The sequence below is a fragment of the Idiotropiscis lumnitzeri genome, unplaced genomic scaffold, assembly GCF_059441095.1.
Source record: "Idiotropiscis lumnitzeri isolate Australia: NSW breed Sydney's pygmy pipehorse unplaced genomic scaffold, RoL_Ilum_1.0 HiC_scaffold_271, whole genome shotgun sequence".
NCBI lineage: Eukaryota > Metazoa > Chordata > Actinopteri > Syngnathiformes > Syngnathidae > Idiotropiscis > Idiotropiscis lumnitzeri.
The window spans coordinates 146,188-168,368 of NW_028283809.1; the positions used below are offsets into that span (position 1 = coordinate 146,188).

At 39.7% G+C, this 22,181-nt stretch overlaps 1 protein-coding gene across 5 annotated transcripts in view; it reads left to right on the plus strand.

Moving 5' to 3' along the window:
• LOC148314547 (dipeptidyl peptidase 2-like) overlaps nucleotides 1-21,481 on the plus strand; it is a 31,565-nt gene extending 10,084 nt beyond the window's left edge. For 3 of the 5 annotated variants that reach the window (XM_088287645.1, XM_088287642.1, XM_088287646.1), the window contains exons 5-13: nucleotides 59-194; nucleotides 1,125-1,206; nucleotides 1,312-1,478; nucleotides 1,801-1,861; nucleotides 2,985-3,103; nucleotides 13,922-14,078; nucleotides 14,674-14,738; nucleotides 17,472-17,531; nucleotides 21,283-21,480. In XM_088287645.1, the coding sequence (XP_088143771.1) occupies nucleotides 59-194; nucleotides 1,125-1,206; nucleotides 1,312-1,478; nucleotides 1,801-1,861; nucleotides 2,985-3,103; nucleotides 13,922-14,078; nucleotides 14,674-14,738; nucleotides 17,472-17,531; nucleotides 21,283-21,465 (1,030 nt within the window). In that variant the 3' untranslated portion in view covers nucleotides 21,466-21,480. Of the gene's footprint in view, nucleotides 1-58; nucleotides 195-1,124; nucleotides 1,207-1,311; nucleotides 1,479-1,800; nucleotides 1,862-2,984; nucleotides 3,104-13,921; nucleotides 14,079-14,673; nucleotides 14,739-14,803; nucleotides 14,875-14,952; nucleotides 15,203-17,471; nucleotides 17,532-21,282 lie in introns of those variants that run through there. The other 2 variants (XM_088287643.1, XM_088287644.1) reach the window with 2 other exon arrangements.
• Nucleotides 21,482-22,181: the final 700 nt, after the last annotated feature.

Below are 22,181 nucleotides of genomic sequence, written 5' to 3' on the forward strand. Positions count from 1 at the left end.
CCATTGTCGAAGTCTTAAATCTTAATCTAACGTGCATCGGTCTGATCATCTTCTCCAGTTACGGTGGAATGCTGTCCGTCTATATGAGAATAAAGTATCCAAATCTTGTGGCTGGAGCTCTTGCTGCGAGTGCACCTATACTGTCAACAGCTGGGCTGGGGGACCCGAGGCAGTTTTTTAGAGATGTCACTGCTGTAAGTTGGCGTGCTATTTTTCTATTATTATGATTATTATTATGATTATTATTATTATTATTATTAGTCACAGTGTATATATATATATATATATATATATCACCCACCCTTAGTTGACAGGTGCCAGAAGTTGGTCAGTTCAATGCAACACATACATGAAACTATTTTCAGAAACAGCAGTTATCCCACTGAATATTATTTCAGTTATTGAAAAAAACAGAGAAATATTTGTTCCGAGTTTAAGTTAGTAAAGAAAACTCACTGAAATTTTTGAAGAGCCCAATATTCATTTTTATTCCTCTTGACTTTTTATTTAGAATTTGGGGAAAGGTGAGATGGGGTGCTGGCATCGAAACTGAGTAGGAATTACAATATTTAGAATTACATGATGTGATAAATTTATTTTTGGACGCTCATTGTACTACAGAGGCAGTCGTTAGCCTTTACTGTCCATAGAAAAATGGTAAACCACAAATCGTTGGGATATTTAATTATGTATTACAGTTGAACTATGTTCATGTTCCATTGCATGGGCAATACCACTCGCGTGTAAATCAATTGAACAAAAGTAACATGGGAGTAAGCGTGAAATGATATGAAAGAACGAATTAAATAAAATATAGTGTATACATTCATTATGTGATCATTTTTGTTTCTGGCATTTCAAAATTTTTTACACAAGTTCATTTTGCCTGCATCTCCTTGTTTTACGCACAGTGCTGGTTTGCATGTGCCTTTCAGACAGTATTTACAAATCAGTTTATGCCCATTTTTTGCAAACACAAACCTTTAGTAAATTAAGGCCTATCAGTTTTAAAAACAGAAAAAAGATTTTCTTGCAAACAGAACACTATTTGCAGATTACATTACAATTGCAAGAAACTCACAGTATTTTTTTGGAAACATTGCTTTTTTTTTTTTTTTAAACAGGATTTTGAGGCCATTTCTCCAGAATGCAAATATGCTGTGAAAGGAGCATTTCATCGTCTGAAGGAATTAAGTGAACTGCAGGGTAATTTTTGTGATTTGTTCCTCGGCCTACTCAAATAAAAATATAAAATTGGAAAAAAGATTTTAGACTTTAAATATGTTTTTGTTTATATGTTTTCTTTGTCAGATTACAGTAAAATTCAGTCCACATTCTCCCTGTGTAATCGTCCATCATCTGCTCAAGACATCCACCAGCTAAATGGCTTGCTGAGGAACGCATTCACGCTGATGGCCATGCTCGATTATCCTTACAGCACTCATTTCATGGGCAACATGCCTGCCAATCCTGTGAAGGTACAGGTTTGACTATATTCTTGATAGTGTTAAGTTTGCGATATAAGAAGGAGTGCACACTTACGCAACCTCATTATCTCAATTATTTTTACAAACCCTTTTGAAAATATCTTTTTTTTTTCGGTTGATTATTTTTGGGTCAGAGGTCACAACATGGAAAATGTTTTGAAAAAAAATGATTGTTGTCTCATTCTATATATAACAAAACCTGGTATTTGAACAGGGATGTTTTCAGTTGTTATATCCATTTCATCAGAACAGATGTGCACATTTTACACTAGTTAGCTCAAACAAGTAAATATTATGTTCTAATGTTTGTCAGGTTGGTTGTAAAACCATGCTCCGTGGATCTGACCTACTTACTAACCTGAGGGATACTGCAGGTACAGTGATGACTATCTGATCAATATTATACAGTGGATCTTCAGTTTAACGGAGCAGTAACCTATGGACTCCAGATTTAATGAACAGAAAATTGTGTCCAGTTCAATGAAAATTAGCTGCAATCGGCTACCTAGCCAGGAAATGGTGCTGTGGCGCAATAAACGGACAGAGACAGGTCCATGTATTGCCGAGTTGTGTATTCTTATCAATGGCTATTGTTTAATGGAGTAAGATTGTGTACATGTCTTTTGAACATGCTATTTTTGGTGCCTTATACAGTTGTTTTCAAGCCCTTATCTATGGAATCCAATCATAATGGAAATTAAAGTGAAAGGGCACTAACATCGCTCATGGCACCATTTAAAACTTTTCAAACAGGTTTCAAGCTTTTACTCACTATCTATTGATATATCTATATTTATATTTTTTTACTGTACTTGGTATTTTTAAGCCACAAAAACTATTTACTTTAATTTAAGAACCTGACCTTACGGATGACCCCTTCCCCTTAATGCGTTAAATCGAGGTTACACTGTATACATTTCACCAGGCATACAGATAGCAACTATTAACCACCATTTACATTCTCCACATTAGTTTCTTTTCCCAGTAGGACTTGTACTGTTTACCCTGGTGAATGTGAAGTACTTAGAATAGAAGACGAAATGGACATTATTTCGATATTACCAATAGGAGGTTGCACTGTCGGAGTAACATTTTACAAATTAACAAAATTACTGTATAATAATTGCTTTTTACCGGCATGTAGTGACACGTCAACCACTCCAAACTGAAGCTGGTCTGGTACAGTTGTACAGTACAGCTGGGGCTGTCATATGCAAAAGTCACCACAATAATTTGTTGACATAAAACAAAGTAATTCAGTGCTCTGCACGTGTGCATTTGTACACTTGCATGTCAGACTGTCTCTCAAACCCTAACCCCGGTAAGTTTTACCGCAATAAAAAATAAATAACCGCAGTCATTTTATCCCTAGCCAAAATAGAGCTTGGAGATAGTTGTCGATGAAAACTCTATTACAGTGGTGCTACTGTGTACAGCATGTGACGAAGATAACTGCTAAAACTGTTTATTCAGAGCGCTGTATGTTTCACTCTACAGCGATTGTGTACAACTCAACTGGCTTGCTGACTTGTTTCGATGCATACAGTTTGTATGTAGACTGTGCTGACCCCACTGGCTGTGGACTTGGCTTTGACAGCATGGCCTGGGACTATCAGGTAATAGGATCAATATATATGTATTGCAGAGACACAATTTTCCATCCATTCATTTTCTACAGCAGTCGTTTTTAAACTTTTTACACCTAGTATGATGTAAAAAAAATATTTACCTCTCAAAGTATCACCATCGTGACCAACATTAAAATACAGCAGTGCATCAACCTTCAATGTTGAGTGAAACTAGGCACTTTTCCCCCTAAAGTATATATATATATATATATATATATATATATATATATATATATATATATATATATATATACAGTGAACCCTCGCTACTTCGCGGTTCACCTTTCGCGGGTTCAGTGCTTCGCGGGTCTAAAAAATATTCGGGGGCATTGTAGTTTCGCCGAGCGGCACGACGAGGCGCTGGAGCGGTTAGACGGCCGGCGTGCGCCGAAGAGGAGAGTGGACGAAGAAGAGCACGTTCCCCTGGGCACGATTTGGGGCGACGTTTCGCGCGGTTCGGACCGTACCAGAGCTTTGGCCGGCGTGTGTGGCAGTTAAGCCGAAGAGGAACACCTTCCGCCCGGGCATGAGCGGAGCGCGAGGCTGTCAGTTATGAATGAATAAATAAAATAAGAAATAAATAAATGAAGAATGCCACCTTTCATTTCACAGGGCACACCGGACGGCGTACCAGCAGGTAAAAGTCGAAGTAATTAAATAAATACAAAAAGAAGTAATTGAATAAATACAAAAATAATGGCTGGGGAATAAAAAAATAATAAGTTTTAATAATTATTTTTTTTTGTTATAACATGAATTTCACTCTCTCTCTCTCTCTACCCGTATATATATATATATATATATATATATATATATATATATATATATATATATATATATATAAATTTATTTTTATTTTTTTAAGCATTTTTGAAGGTGCGCCGCTACTTCGCACTTTTTTTTTTAAGCATTTTTGAAGGTGCGCCGCTACTTCGCGGATTTTCAGTTTTCGCGGGTGGTCTCGGTCCCCATTAACCGCGATAACCGAGGGTTCACTGTGTATATATATATATATATATATATATATATATATATATATATATATATATATATATTATTGTAAGCCATTGTAACAGTATGGATGTTCTGAACATTAACACTGTCGGAATTTATCTTTAAATCAATGTTAGAATTTAATTTTAAACCAATGTAAACTCAAATTAATAATCTGACTCCAATTTGTGACTTTACCCAACTCTCACTCATCCAACAATATGCGCGCTCGTTCTGCAATAGAAAGGTATCAGGAAGCCGGCATTTTCACACACGAGTGGATTTATTCCTAACACACAAATCTACAACTTGAGTTTGGGTCCCTCTCAATACAGCTCTCTTTGTCTTCGCTGTTCAGCATTAATTTATAGACACAATATGCAAATGACACAGAGACAAAGGCATCCTGGCATGATTCTATTGGCTATGTGTATGCTGCAGTTAACTTTAGCTTGCTTCTCTTGGTCTTTCTTCAAGTGGTGGCCCCTCCTGCTTGTGGCTGAAGGGTCCAGTTTCTTGTCGACCCCTTCCCGCTCGAGGTGTCTGTCTGCGCCAGGCACCAACCTAAAACCTCCCAAACCTCACATTCTTTCACTTTCTTTTTCCAACTTCACCAGCCACACACTCAGCATTCCACAGAATAACAGTGACACAAGATGCAGGACATCGAATAAAACTAGCCAGGTTTCAACTCTTCCACTCCTTTATTCCCTCTCATGACCTCAGACAACTGAGGTCATCACTCGAACCCCTTATTTTATTGTTACACGAGCTAAAAATCAAACAATGAAAAGTTAGTAACAACTTACAAATCAATAGAATGTGAGGTAAAGCTCAATAGAGAGTTAGTAAAAGACTAAAGATCAATAAAAATGAGTAAAAATTAAAAATCAATAGAAAACTAGTAAAAATTAAAAATCAATAGAAAATTAGTAAAACTTAAAAATCAATAGAGAATTAGTAAAACTTAAAAATCAATAGAGAATTAGTAAAACTTAAAAATCAATAGAGAATTAGTAAAACTTAAAAATCAATAGAAAATTTCATTCCCTCCTCATGGCCTCAGGTCGCTGAGGCCATCTACACATACTCACATCCCGGACTCCCGGAGGGCCACAGCTGTCTCCCCCTCCTGGGGGTCCTTCTGAGGGATCATCATGTACTGGCCACCAGGAGGGAGCGGCCCCAACGTGCGTTCAATTGTCTTAACAGTTAATGATCTGATACATGGAATACAACAACATCCACATAACACCATAATAGCGGCAAACACAGCGATAGAAATCAGTACTGATGCAATCAGGCTTTTATATTTACCAAAGATGTTGAACCAGTCAGAATACCAACTGGTGTCCACACCTGAGTGCTCCTTCATTTTGTCACTTAACGTGCGCAGACCCTCCAATGCCTTGGTAAGGCGACCGTCAGGAGATGTATTGTTGGGAATCAGAGTACAACACTGATCCCCAAAAATACTACACACTCCTCCTCTTTCAGCCAACACCATATCTAAGCCCATTCTATTTTGGAATGCCATCAGAGATGTGGCAGCCAATTGCTCATGCACTGCCTGGAGTGCCGAGGTGGTGAAGTTCGCCAATCGTTGGACATTATAATGAACATAATTAATCCGGTCCACATTTTTGTTTACCGTAACAAACAGGAAAATACTCTCCCATCCTGCCGCAATTTGATCCACCAATTTATACTCGTCAGGGACCCCTCTTGGAACTCCAATTGCATCTATATACGTGGGATCTCCTGCACTCAACCATTCGTGCATGTCCCTTCTCTTCCTGTTAAGGAAGGGGACTCTTCCCCATTTTCTAACGTCTTCCCATTCCGTTTTGGCCATATCTAAGGCTGTCACACTAACTGGCATGATCAGCGTTACCAGGGCGCACTTACCTGAGGCATTGGTGGGAAGCCTATCGTACAGCACTTTCTCTCCACACCACAGCCAAACATCAGCACGAGCGAGAGGGATTCCTACTGGCAAAGACACATTTTCATTACACCATGACTCCTGGAGATTTCCAATCCCAGGGCCAGTCCCATTTAACTTTAGGCAGGTGAAATTTTGTTTTGCAACTTGGGTGTCAAAAATAGGCTCTTTCTTTTTTATTCCCACATCATTCCATGGGTGTGTCCAATTAAAATTGTCACCCAAGTGTTCACCTGTGTCGGTTGTTTACATTTCAGATTTAGCAGTAGTTGTTGTGTCTGTGTCAGCGTCTTACCATCATCTCGCTCTGCTCCATACCATACCATTACATGCTCCTTTCGCTCCATCACTTCTGTCATCCCGCATCCTATGTTCAAACGCCAACATCGTCCACACAAAGCACACGCCAGCAGGTAAAATAGTCAATAAGTTAAACATTTGCATCGTCATCGTCTTTGTTCAGACTCGAAAGTGTCTGACTTTGATCCAATTCATGCCATCTACACATTCCCTCTCTTGACCTGCCCGTCCGGGCGGTCAACCTCTAAGCTCAACCATGGCGGGCACAAATACAGGGGCCGGGCGCAACTGTGAGTTATGGTACCACTTCTGTCCCGCAGTTCCCAATTGGATGGCGTGTCAGGTTCTAGCCAGAACTCTAAACTGTCCTTATCAGCGAGATTGAGTCCACCTCCGGGAAAGCACCCGGAGGTTGATGTACGGAGCGATGTCCGACTCCAGTGATGCTGAGTTCACTGAGTACAAATATCTAACTGTGTTCCGAGATTACAAATTAAGCCTCGAGCTAACGCTCCAATTTTGACTGTTAATTGACAAATTTTAAAGCAACACAAATGAAATAGTAACCATTTATGCTTAAAATAAAAAATCCCAAAACTATAATAACGCAGATACCGAATTAAACCTCTATTTTTTTCTTTTTTTTTTTTATGGGAAGAAAAGGTGCTCTACAAGACATAGACAGCTCCAAGACCGCTGCAGTCTTCACCTCCTATTGTCTCATGATTGGCTCAATCCACCTACAGGCTGTGCCCACACTGATTCTGTCAACTGGGGGAGGGGGTAGAGACAGTAAAAACATTGCGGAGCTGTGGAGCCGAGCCCCAACTCAGTCGGGCCCTGGGTCCACAACACCTCTAGCAGAGACACACACAGAACTACCATTTCCGAGCGACCCTTCCCTGGAAATTTTGAAATTTAGTAATGTTCCCAAAACCAAAGAATTTGTAGTCGGTGCTGATATATGATCTCCCGATTGTGCAACAACTATGGGGTCTAGACCTCTAGTATGATGACGCTCATCAATATTCAATGCGATTTGTGGCTCGGCGAAAGTAAACAATTCATACCATTTCCGCTGCTCAGGGACAAGGCACGCGTGCGAGGCAACGCCAGTAGACATAACAAATATATAATTCTAACGCAAGATGCACTCATGACTAAATTTGGATGAGTGCATTTTTGATAAACCAAATCATGTTTGTGATCACATGTACAATGTGATATGTCAATTGGTGAATTGAAAGGGTGGCGGTTGCTAAACCACTCAGACCAGTGCAAGAACAGGGCATACCCACCGCGGGAGGATGGGAACCAGGTTTCAGAGCTGCCCTCAAATGTTTCAGTTCAGTTTAGCCACTGGGAAGGAAAAGAGCACGACATATGCTCCCTCCGACGGATGTGCAGAGTCAAGTTCAGTCCCATCCGGGAATGCCACTCGAATTCCAGTGTTCGTTCAGTCAATGGCAGTGACTCAGGCACTCTTGAGAGTCCACATGGCTCAGTGGGGGTTGCGGAAGGAGCTCATAGCTCGCCCCAATATCCAGCACCATCGAAAACTTGTCCATCCACCGTCCCCGGAATGCTAGGACCTGCTAGTCCTCGAACGCTGACGCTCCGCGGCCCCCTGTCATGGAATGGGGTACGAGCGGGTTTGTGTCAAGTGCGTTGGGAGTGGGTAACGGTGGCGCCCCCTGCGCTGGTGGAGCTCTTTGTGACAGATATGGCACCGGAGGATGGCACATTCCAGAAAGTGGCTCGGCATGGACAGCTCATCACCCAGTGACCCCACACCCCGCAGCCAGAGCACACCCCACTCACAACCCCCGTCTGTAACCACCCATATCTCTGTTACTGCAATCCCAACCTCGTTGACTGGCCTGCTATGGACAGCAGCCAGTCTGCTGTGGCGCTGCGTCACCCGAACCTTGCCCAGAAGCAGCAGAAGTGGAAGGAGCAGCTGCCTCCTTTTTTCTTATCTCTCTTGGCCTTCTAAACCTGCAAGTACAACAATTTTAGTCACGCTCCTTAATCCAATCCCATATTTTCCTTTTCTGATGTCGTGCAAAATTATGTACAAAATGTGTTCTACTTAGCCCGAGTAGCATTTCTCATTGATGGACTATTTCGCCTGATTTCTGCCACTGGGAGGGGCACGCCCTTGTGGACGGCCAACTGGAACAGCTGTGTAATGTCGACATTATTGGATGGGTCACTGCCGGAAGTCTCACTCTATTCACGTCTCGCCCTGGCCACATAGACCAGGCCTGTCTCCCTTTTCCCCACCTGAAAGACACAGCAACATCGACCCCAACGGGCCAGAAATATCTGATGCACGGCACAGCCAATCTCACCTGAGGTGTCCCCATTTAGCTGGTGACCATCATGCTGGTCAGCAGATCTGGCCTCGGCCTCAAGTGAGGATAGTTCCTCTGAAATAAATTTTGTCCCGCTTGTAACTCTGTATAAACCTCTTAGTCTGGTGTCTCCTTTGTAGGAGATTTCAACCAACGTGACCTCTTTACAACGTGTCAAATAAACCAATGTTGACCTTTCTGCTATCTTTACAGCTGTGAGAGCTGTTACTAACCCCTCCTTCCCCCTTGGGTAATTACAAATGTCTTATCTTCAAACTTCTTCCAAGCACCCAGTATCCTGGCTTTACTAGATTACTGCCCCTGCTGGGAGACGGAAAGAGCTTTGTCACTCTAAATTTGCGCCTGTCTTTTGTTTTCCTAACATTTTTCACATATGGTCAACTAAAGTTGCTTCAACATCTATTTCCCATTTGTTCTTAAATTTGAGGTATTCTATAAGTTCTTCCAAACAGTGTTTTACAATGTCTTAGTCCTAAATACAATGAACTACGATACAATGGAAAATATCAGAATAACATTCATACATCCAACATGAGACACGTGCTTGAGACCACTTCAGGGTCATTTTTGTCTGAAATATCTCCTCTACAACAACTTACCCTTGCGTTAAGTGAGTAATTTTCCATAAAAACAGTGCCACTAATTCGACATTAACTTCAAGTATCACTGCTGTGGTGCTGTATTATATGGAAAAGTCTGAACAATCCAAGAAAATTTTGCCCTATCCTGGACTGGGTGTGTGTTATCTAGTCGCGCATCCAATGTGAATATATCTTATATCTCCCTCCTTGTTGAGGAGAACCTCTGGGATGGTAGTGGTGAGGCGCTATTTGAAGCATTCTCTGGCCTTCTGGTCACACTGGTCACATGTCACCTCAAACCTGTGGAGATAACTGGAGGTGTGGCAATTGCCAGTGAGAAGAGACAAATTATCTTCCTTCCAAAACTTTCAGTTTTGCATAAATTTTGTGTAATAACGTCAATCAATCATTCACTTGATGCTTGAATTTAATTACTCCAATCTTTCTCCAAAAACAATTTGAAAATCAATACTCGGGAGTGCAATAGGGATTCAGGTTGATCAGGCCTGTCCACCCATCGCATCCTAAGTACTGTAAGGGCTTGCCGGTGACCTCAAACAATTTTCTGTCCTGAGGCCCGTCCCTTAAACATTCACTCAAACCACATATGCATCCAAACACTTTTTCTTTCACACTTTCATTCACCAAACGATACTTTCCAATTCCACACAGAGACCCCTCCCTTGGCGCGTCCGCCTTGATTTCACTGAGATTTGTGCTGGCAGATCCATAATTTTGCCTTAATTTAGCCAGCGTATGCCAAAATTTACAACTGTGGGTCTCTGGATTTTCCCATTCACTCCCCGTGAAGTTGTTTCTCCTCTCAAGGACGTAGCTGACGAAACTGCACCTGTGACATCAAACAGCTCATAGATGCGAATGTTAGCAGTCTGGTATTTATGGAATGATGTCATATCCTCTAAAATTGTCATGTCAGCGTTCGCGTCGTACAGTCAAAAAAAACATCTGTCTTCCACCTTTGTCACATTTAATACACATCAGTTAATAAATCATCTACAAAACTATTTAGTCCAACTTTAAATTTGGTAAACCAATCTCCAATGGCTAGATATTCCCCTTTCCAAAGATTTTCTTTCAACATGTTCATAGAATACTTCACTTAAAACTTATCCCAAAACCATAATCCCTTTGCTTAAAAAGTTAAATTTTAATAAGATTGTCGCCGCCCTGCTGTTCCTCAGGCATCCCCTGCATGTTTCAGTATTTAACTTGTGTTCTAATTCCCTGCTAATTTGTATTTATTGTTAGGTTGAATACATATATTTTATCCCGTACCTTACTACACTAGCACTGCAAAAAAAATTGCTCCACAGTGCGACCCATGCTCGACCACATGAGAACACCTCAAGTAGAGGCAGATGCCTGAAGATTAGATCGTCAGCAACATCGAGGGGGGTGCCGAGACACACCTCTGAAACAAAAAGACTGTGACCTTCTTTCGAGAGCACCAAAAGGCATATCTTCCTTTTCAATCAGTTAACGACTGCCATTGATGCCTGTTTTTCCTCTTGTGTCTGAAATGTTTACATGTTCCTGCTGGTGCTTCCCCCCGGGGCCAGCATGGGCGTCTCCACACTCCCCTGCTGTTCTCCGCGCACCCTCTCTCTCATTATTCACAGCCTGTTCGATCAATTGTATGGTCGCTGGTGCCATCCTTGAATCGTTATCTTTTGCATCTCAAACCATTCTGCTCCCCCCCATTAATGGCGCCGTCGGATCGGGCGGCGGCTCAAACACATACTGTTGCGAGTCTGGCAACTGTGGATAAATGCCTCTCAGACATTCCGTCTTTTCTTCCACTTTTTCAATCACTTCATCCTCTTTCTCTGACTTCCTCCCCCTACTTGGGAATGAGCATCTAACTTCAAAGGGCTGTGAACTCTTTGTTACAGCACACTCATGATTTTACGATTACACCTCTACCCATTGCCTTCTGTAAATTCTTTCTCACTCTTATTTTTCCTTTAATTTTCCAAATTCACTGTAGCCTTACCAAAGCCACTCAACCAATCAAGGTATCAAATCACAAACTACAAAGTCAGGAACCACCTATGCTCTTGCAAAGTTTTCTCATGCTCTCAAAAGCTTCATTCAATTATGATTTCTTAACACCAATCTTTTTTCTTTGTGTCATTTCCATCTGTGCATTTCATTCCAGTTACTAATTACAGTTACCTTAATAGAAAGACCATCAACTAAAGTATGAAACATAAAATATTTATTTCTTCAATTCCTCCTTACAGCAGACCCTAATTCTTATCCTTTTCATTTGTTCAAGTCACACCTTCTTTAATACTGCCTGTTTCATCATCCTCCTTTCAATGGAACATTAATTGTTCCTTTCTCTTTTCTTATTGAACTTCCAATCTCTACACTGACACAATTTCTTCTCTTTTCTCTAGCTTTCTTTCTTTCTCTTTTCTTATTTCATCCCTACTTCATGTTTTTCTTCTCTTTTTTATGTTTCATTTTTATGAATTTATCCTTAATCTCCGTGCCACACCCGAGACCACTATCACACTTACTCTCCTTCGCCATCTTGAAATCCACTCGTGTGTGTCCCAACCACTTCTTACGCAGAACAATTTTAGCCTTCATATTCACACAGCTTCCACACAGACACGTAAATCCCAGATTTTAAACCGTGTCCCGATACGTAAATCCCAGATTTTATACCGTATCTTAACCACGAATAGTTCCAAACTATTCTAGTAGGTAAATCCCAGATTTCAGACCCTACTAACGTCCACACTGTTACACTTTTTATTTTTTTTTTAACTATACTACTTTACTTTTGCGCCATTAATTATGCTAGAAGGTAAATCCCAGATTTTACACCCTAATAGCGTCCAACACTTTTACGCTTACTACGTTCCGCTCCTCCTTCCTCTTATAATTTAGCGTTGCCAATGTGCAGAATTTGAAAGGGTTCTGCTTACCTTGTTTCACTGTGGGCCCAAGAGGAAAGATGGTCGGATGTGTGGCTCTTTTATACTTTATCCTTTCTCAGGTCATCACCTGGTGTGGACGTGCGAGACCCAGTCTCATGTGGTTTTTCTCGAAGTTCCAAACTTCTTTTACCTCTCATGCATCACGTCGGGGTCACCATAAATTGTTGGAATTTATCTTTAAATCAATGTTAGAATTTAATTTTAAACCAATGTAAACTCAAATTAATAATCTGACTCCAATTTGTGACTTTACCCAACTCTCACTCATCCAACAATATGCGCGCTCGTTCTGCAATAGAAAGGTATCAGGAAGCCGGCATTTTCACACACGAGTGGATTTATTCCTAACACACAAATCTACAACTTGAGTTTGGGTCCCTCTCAATACAGCTCTCTTTGTCTTCGCTGTTCAGCATTAATTTATAGACACAATATGCAAATGACACAGAGACAAAGGCATCCTGGCATGATTCTATTGGCTATGTGTATGCTGCAGTTAACTTTAGCTTGCTTCTCTTGGTCTTTCTTCAAGTGGTGGCCCCTCCTGCTTGTGGCTGAAGGGTCCAGTTTCTTGTCGACCCCTTCCCGCTCGAGGTGTCTGTCTGCGCCAGGCACCAACCTAAAACCTCCCAAACCTCACATTCTTTCACTTTCTTTTTCCAACTTCACCAGCCACACACTCAGCATTCCACAGAATAACAGTGACACAAGATGCAGGACATCGAATAAAACTAGCCAGGTTTCAACTCTTCCACTCCTTTAACACATACAAACATAAATAAACCTCTAATAATAATAATTCCCCAAATACCTCAAAATTAGGTGTGATACGTCGATAAGAAAACAAGCGAGCGTTCGACTTGTGTGTGACAAAGAGAAACAATGCATGAAAATCATCAAATTGAAATCATTCTTTGTATACTCAATCTTCAGAATCACCCTAATGTCATTGTTCCTATTAATTTAGACCACAGGTGTCAAATTTAAGGCCCGGGGCCAGATCTGGCCCGTGTCCTCATTTTATTTGGCCGCTCACTAAGTCAGTCATTGTACCCTGATTTACATTTCAAATTCTCAGTCCAACACTCCTAACCATCTTTTCTTCTGTCTCCTAACCAATCGACCTCCTCTTCTTCATTTTGACCAACAGTAGCCCAATTTCCACCAGCACCTGGAAGCTCAACAGAATCATTGGTGGTGGTTGTTAACATGCGCTGATCAAGTTGATACTGAAGTCACTATTGCGATTTGCATATCTGGTTTTGGATAATGTTTTTATGTACTTCCTCACCCAACCATTCCCATTTACCCAGACTTGGGAACGGCAATAGAAATAAATTGCCTTGTGACCCCAAAAGACCGTTCTACATATTTGCCATATAGAAAGGGCTTTGTTGCAGCTCCAGCGCTTGTGAAATGTGCTTTATAAGTAAAGTTGTATTGTCTTCTTACCTGCTAATTTATATTACACCATATGGAAAGTGCTTTGTTACAGCTCCATCTGTTGGAGAAATGCACTCTAAAATCAGATTGTATTGAATTGTATTGTATATTTCATATTGCTTTAAAAAATGTATTGGATTTTTTTCTTGAGTGAAATCTTAAATGGCAGTTTTCTACATTTATCCGTGTTGCAGGCATGCACAGAAATAAATCTGTGCTATGAGAGCAACAACATCACAGACATGTTTCCAGCAATGACTTTCACTGAGCAAGAACGCCTACAGTACTGCTCCAAGCGCTGGGGTGTGATCCCGCGACCAGGCTGGCTCAAAATCCAGTTTTGGGGTGATGGTGAGTACTGAAAAAATATACAATAATATTTTTATTCAGCATTCAGACCTGTGGCATACAAATAATTGTGATCATTTTCACGACTTTACATTGTTTTTGAATTGACAATTTTGAAAGAATCTTTACAGAACATTAATCTAAATAGAGAGTAAGTACCCCAACATTTTATATTTTACATCAAAATGAAAAATATGATAAACTTGGAAAACTATTAAAAAAAAATGTTTTTTACTTAACTGTACAGCAAATGTGGAATATAAAAATAACACTGAACTACAAAAAAATACCCCCTAGGAATAACAAACACCTTAAAATTAAAGATTATTTTTGCTGCTTGGATGGTGGTGGCTAAACTGCTAATTCTCATAAATTCTCAAATCCCCTATGCAAAAAAACAAACAAAATCAAATTCATTCCTGTCAACAAAAGTTTTATAACATTCTTACTGTACATACTGCAGTGCATAGCATCATTCACAATATTATTAATTTCATTTAGGATGTTAAAATTCAGGCGGACAATGGTGTAGGTAGAAGCAGGGCAAAATGGGCACTGCCACTGATTTATTTGTGCTCTTGTGTCTGCCTTTGTTCAGCGCTTTCCAGTGCGAGCAATATAATTTTCTCCAATGGTGATCTGGACCCATGGGCAAATGGAGGGGTAAGTGATTAAAAATGTGAGGGAGTTAAGTGTACTGTAAAACTAGAGCTTTGTTTTCTTTAAAGGTGCGCAAGTCTTTGAGTTCATCATTGATAGCTATCAATATTGCTGGGGCAGCCCATCATCTGGATTTAAGGTTTGCAAGATACTGCCTTCTCAAAGTCATACAAAAAAAGAAAGAAAAATCTCATCACATTCTTCATTGATAATACAGAGGGTCCAATGTTGCTGATCCAGCATCAGTAATTGAAGCCAGGAAAACTGAAGCAGACCTTATCACACACTGGGTGGAGTTGGAGAGAACCAGAATACAACGGTTGCCTTGATAGTTAGTAAAGGTGTTCTGCTTTTTGGACAGATTTTTTAGATTTTCAACATCTGTTTATGCACTGCAATGTGGATATAAAATGTTTAGCTAAAAGGTTTGCCAAGGCCAATTTCAAAATAAAAGCGCGAAATATAAATGTGTGGACTATGATGCCTTTGAATTTAATTAATTATTAAATTGCTATATTAAGTAGATTGGATTATTCCTCTATTGTCATGGTGCGCATTTTGCACAAGGAAAGTCCATCTGTCCACTTGTTTGTGATGGATTTCGTGAGGTTCGTATTCATTCTGTACTTTTTGCAAGTGGACTATATTCTGCAAACACATCAATCCATGTGACGATCGCTGCTGTCAATGGACAGAAACAACTAGGGGCGCCATGCAGGAGGTGACACTGGAGTGAATTTCTTTGTCTCATCACTTCAGGGGGTAAAAAAAGCCCTTCCCAAACCATAATAATTAAAAAAAAAAAAAAAAAAAGAACAAAAAACAAAGTCCTGATCTATCTCAACCCAGTGAAGACGGCTTTTCAAATACAACTGGTTTAGTTATGTTAGAGCAAGAATAATTGAAGTACATCATTTTCAAGTGTATTTAAGTACAGTACAAACACAATTCCAGTGAAGTTGGGACGTTGTGTAAAAAAAAAAAAAAAAAGGAATAAAATATTTTTTTAGGATTAGATAAATTGTCATTTACATACATGTTTGTTTCCATACGTCACTAACGTTTAGTCACAGATTCTCTAGCGCTCATATCAGTCATGGAACAGATTTTGAGATCAGTTTAAACAGTTTGGTTTAACTGTATATGTTTGTTTTACATGATTTACTAATAAGGTTTAGCAGGAGCACTAATGCTAGCCACTGCGTTTGGTTAACAGTTTTCGGATACGGTGCTATTTTTGTTAATTTCATTTCTTGTTTATGCCCGCCAGGAGCTGTAAGCGATTGGCGATTGGAACCAGATATCTGTTTTGAGTGCTACTATCATTTACAAATTAAATTCCTCCTCAAATCAGATTTTTTGAGCCAACTGTCCAATGCAGTTTTTTAGCAAGTGTCCAAATCGTATTTGGCCTTGTTCAGACTAGGCCACATCATTGACTCATCTGACAGGTTGCAGTCGTAACAACGTTGGCGTCCTCCAGAATGTGTAGTGTTCAACGTCATAATTGCAACAGCGGTAACACATGAAATACTTTCATGAATGGATTTGTTTTGAGCCCCTCAAGCTTTGCTTGTGTGGCGCTATCTACCCACTGACCAATAAGGTAATGCGTTTCCTCCTCTGCTCAGCGACTCCTGTTTTCAATTTCTACAATGTGCTCCATTAGTTACCGCTCCGGACCTCGATTGGCGTGCTCTGCTATGGCGGATTGGGTCACTCGCATAGAGTGAGATCACAAGCATTGAAAACAGATTAGTGTGTTTGGAGCTGTCCAGACTGATTTGTATCCGGTCCAAATAGGATATGAAACTATACCTACCAAATGTGGTTTCAATCCATCTCGCGAAAATAAATCATGTGCTTTGTGACTGCTCAGACTACAAAAAAGCAACAAGTTTTAATCTAGATGGGCTAAAATTCCCATTTTGGCTGGCAATCTGAACAAGGATTTATATAGCTCGCTTGAAATTGCTATCACTACACAAACACCTCAGTCTATGTGCATTATATCGGACTTATTTGGCCTTTTATTTAGTTGAGTATTCAGTTGGGAAACAACATTTGTTTAACCAAGGTACCTATTTTTTACAAAAATCCCACAATTAACCAGTACGGCAAAATGTAAGAAAGAATGTATGCACCAAAATAAGGAACTTGTCTACTCTCAATTTAGTAACAAATGTACTTTGTATATAATATGTGTGTGGACAATATTGTTTGGATTATTGAAAATCGCCCTGTGCTTGATTGTCATTGAGGGTCTCTTCCGCAGGTCCGTTTTACAAGGCTGATCGCAGGTATTTTTAGGCCGTTTCACCAGGTAATCGTGAAGACTTGAGGTCGCACTGTGTAATGTGATGAGTTGCGCCGGCCACCCGTGTTCACAATAAAAAGTTTGGAGTAAAGTAAATGACTTGAGTGGTTATTTCCCTGGGTGAAGTTACCACTCAAGGAATATTTTGAGTCTTCAGTTTATGAAATTATGTAAATGTAACAACACAACATTAAACAGCATGCAGATGTTCAGGATGAACAGGTTTAACTCTTGTGCTATTTGAGTACACACGGTGTATTTGTCCTTGGCAGGAGTCATGTGGAAAGGTGAATTCCAGAGCTTTTTATTCCTCTCCAGGTGCTCTTAGAGGAATGTGGTTAAATTACTTCCTTGTAGCAGTAGGGTGGAGACTTTGAGGTGTAGACCTATTTCAGTAATTCTCACTTCCCTGTTTACAGGAAGGAAATCACAAGGCAGCAAGACATTTTAATTCAGAAGTCAGATTTTCACACCATCAGGTAAAAAGTATTTATGTGATTAACTTTAACCCATCTTTGATTAACGTGTACAGTTTATCATCTACAGAGATATGTCAATTACGCACAGAGTGACGCAAAGGCTATTATTTTGTTCATTCTGAAAAGCAGCAAATACTGTCTGTGCTATTATACGTCAGTTTTATTGTAAATTTAAGTTACGTATCAAATGCAAACAAGGACTGTGTGCATCTGCGTTAGTTGACTGTGCCCATGATATATTCCTATAAATCCATATCTACTATAATGTATTTTCCATTGTTCAGAATGTATTTTGTTTTAGTTGTCTCTTTGTTTCCTTACATCATATGTAGATAATTGTTTGATCCAGCTGTTTTCACCAAGGGTTAATTGCCTGTTCAGTTCCAATGCTTTATGTAATTTTTGTGTTGTACAGCAGGGGTCACCAACCTTTTTGAAACAGAGAGCTACTCTTTGGTTACTTGAAAACGCAAAGGTCTACTAGCATGATACACGCTTCTGAAATATGCAATTGGATGAAATGGTCTAACCAGTGGTTTGCCGTCAAAGCCGTCAATGCTAGCCTACCATAATCAAGAAATGATGATATAGATAAATATATTCTTGCTATTTTAGCCCACAATGGCCGAAGGAGGAAAGGAGGTCACTCAGTAGTGAAGTAGACTCAGTAGGTGTGAAGTACATGGCCCGCTACTTGTCTTTAATCATAGTCATTGTTTAATAAAAGACCAAGTGTGAAGTTTTATATATATATACAGTGAACCCCCGGTTATCGCGGTTAATGGGGACCGAGACCACCCGCGAAAACTGAAAATCCGCGAAGTAGCGTCGCACCTTCAAAAAAAAAAAAAAAACACCGTGTATATATATACTTCGCACCTATATATATATATATATAGGTGCAAAGTAGCGGCACACCTTCAAAAATGCTTAAAAAAAAAAAAAAATATATATATATATATATATATATACTGGTAGAGAGAGAGAGAGTGAAATTCATGTTATAACAAAAAAACAAATTATTATTAAAACTTATTATTTTTTTATTCCCCAGCCATTATTTTTGTATTTATTCAATTACTTCTTTTTGTATTTATTTAATTACTTCGACTTTTACCTGCTGGTACGCCGTCCGGTGTGCCCTGTGAATGTTATGATCCTCCAGCAGAACTGGAGGATTGAACAGGACTCTCCAAACGCAGACCCGGGAAAAAAGGTGGTGATACAAAGATATTTATTATCACAATATAGTCAGTGTAATCAGCGCGTCTCGCAGCAGCTGACGACATGGCTCGAGACGATCGCTGGAGGAACGCCCACACAGCTGAAAAAACAAAAACACACGCGGCATGACAGGCACGGATCATGACAGTGAAATGAAAGGTGGCATTCTTCATTTATTTATTTATTCATTTATTCATTCATAACTGACAGCCTCGCGCTCCGCCGGTGCCCGGGCGGAAGTTGTTTCTCTTCGGCTTGACAGCCACACACGCCGGCCGGTCTCCTTCGGAGCTCACGCACGGTCCCGAACGAAGCAAAATGTCGCCCCCGATCGTGTCCGTCGCCACCAATCGTGTCCGGGGGAACCTGTTCTTCTTCGTCCACTCTCTTCTTCGTCCACTCTCTTCTTCGTCCACTCTCCTCTTCGGCACACGCCCGCCGTCTAACCGCTTCAGCGCCCCCTTGTGCCGCTCGCCGAAACTACAATGCTCCCGAATATTTTTTAGACCCGCGAAGCACTGAACCCGCGAAAGGTGAACCGCGAAGTAGCGGGGTTTCACTGTATATATATATATATATACATATATATATATATATATACATATATATATATATACATATATATATATATATATATATATATATATATATATATATATATATATATATATATATATATTTAGTTAATGAACCTTAAAAGCCAAACTTACTCCAATGCATGTTCGTTTTTTGTACTCAAGAAGAAAAGGGTCAAAATAACTGATTAGAGTTCCGATATTTTAGTTTCTTCGATTTCTGGAGTTCAGGAAATAGTACAAATACAGATATCTGGGCGGCTTTTTCTTAATCTCACGAGAAACTGTACTCGAACGAGCGCAATCGAAAAATGGCGCGCTGATCTCAGCCCAGCCTCACATTTTCTAGGAGGTTTTCTATGTCATGTGTCATGTAGGTTGAATCGGTCGTCCTTGCTCCTTCCCCCGGCCCGTTCCACGTTCCACGTCCACTGCTGACCTTCTCAGGCAGGCGGCAGTCTCTCAGTCTCTCCTTCCCCTGTAATCTTGTTGGTGTGCAGATTGTGTGGTTGTATGTTTTCCCAGATCAACTTGTTATGTTTTTTGGTGTTATTGATAGCGCCCCTGTGACGTCCCCCAACTTGAAATGTTTGTATCTTCTATGGCCGATGTGGAGAATGTGTTTGATCGTATTTGTCCATGAAGTGCTATCTGGTTTGTCATCAGTTTGACCTGAGAAGATTGAATCTCTTTGTTCTGAATGAGAGTGTGGGTCATGAAAATACTATGTGTGCAAGTTTGAGGTCTTACATTCAAACTAAGTAATATAAATTTAGCATATGAGAATAATATAATGAATCAGTAAACGCCATGACTACAATCCTTGTCAATCCTATCTATGCACAGTACTTTCATTTGATAAATGCTTTTTGTTTAATCAATGTTTAACATATTCAGTAAATATGAACCTGCTAAATTAAATAATTGACCTTCTGTCCCGTAAGTGTTTAAAATAATGCAGGCAATTGTAATACAATCCTTCAATATATATATATATATGTCCCAGCTATCTGCGGGCAGTAGGCGGGGGACACCCTGAACTGGTTGCCAGCCAATTGCAGGGCCCACAGAGACGAACAACCATCCGCGCTCACACTCATACCTAGGGGCAATTTTAGAGTGTTCAATCGGCCTGCCATGCATGTTTTTGGAATGTGGGAGGAAACCGGAGTACCCGGAGGAAACCCACGCAAGCACGGGGAGAACATGCAAACTCCACACAGGATGGCCGGAGCCGGGATCGAACCCACGCCCGATGCTGTCTCTCACTGTGAGGCCATCATGCTAACAAGTCGGGGCACCGTGCTGCCCATCTGATAACGTAAATGGGCCTATTTTGTATATTGTATATATTCTCTGCTGTTTGGGTTAAATTCTCTCCATACGTGCACAATTCCCATTTTGCTCATTAGTGTGTTGATTTATATGTATACATATATATATTTATATAAATATAAATATATATATATATATATATATATATATATATATATATATATATATATATATATATATATATATATATAGAGCAAATATGTAGGTGTGTGTGCGTGTGCAATTATTAATACAAGTAGTGTATAAAAACATGATTAGAAATACACAAACTGATTACATAAAGTTACTTGAGGTTAATGTGGTCTTCAGCTTATCTTACATTTTAACAGTACGTTAAAAGATCATAAAAATTTATTTTTCTTTCTAATGTTTCAAAATTAATCACTTTATCGAAATGACGAGGTGTTAAGTTTACATCCGTGGGGCCAACTACAGCTAATAAAGCAAAAGAATATTATTTCCTGTTTTCTGCCAAATATTTAATACGTTAAATATGCTGTGAAACTGCTGCCTTAATTTCGCCACCCATCCAATGCTACGCCAGTGCCCTTCATGCTATATTTGTTAAACAATATAAAGATGGAATGCTAATCAATTGCTCTTTGTGCTCTCAACAGTCACAATGCTGTACACAGAGTTACTGCAATTCTGGAATGAGTCAGTGCATGCAATGGATAACAAGGACTGGCAAGGCGCTCTGGAAAAGCTGGAACAGATCACGGAACCTACATCTCGCACTCTTTTCAATGCTGCATCAGCACACCTGTCTCTGGGACACCTGGAATCTGCCCTTAAGGTGAATTGCATGCTTTGGTATACAGTCTTGTAAGAGTAAACCTGATTAACAGACACAGCATATACTGTGGTTTGAGTTGAAACAAAATGTTTCACTGGCTCACATAAAGCCAGACTAAACTTTGCCTGTTTTAGGTCAATTGGGATTAACTAAGAAAATAATTTACATTTGTTAAATGCTAAAATCATCAGAGAAGGGTTTTTATTTTTTTGTTACTTTCTTCAAAGTCATAAATTTATATGACATTTCATTAATATTTGGTACCATTTCTTTTAAACGCAAAGTCCCGGGCCAAAACAATAAATATCAAATCGCAAGATTCCCACCATAGTTGACAGAAATTTTGTCCCATTCCTCCTGGCAAAACTGGCGTAACTGAGCCAAGTTTGTAAGCCACCTTACCCCGCCCATGCTTTTTCAAGACTGCCTTTAAGATTTCAATAAGATTGAGACCAGGTCCTTGTGATGGTCACCTCAAAACATTGATTTGAACGTTCTTAAAACAATTTGTAACTAGTTTGGCAATATGCTTTGGGATAGAGTTGAGCAATTAATCGAAATTCAATTATGATTACTATACTCAACGTTATAAAAATGGCATAATCATTAAAAAAAACTTGGTATTATATATAAAAATACTCATACATACATTAAAAAAAACAACAACATAAGTTAATCACAAGTAAACTCAAATGCAGCACTGTTTGTTTATACAAGGAA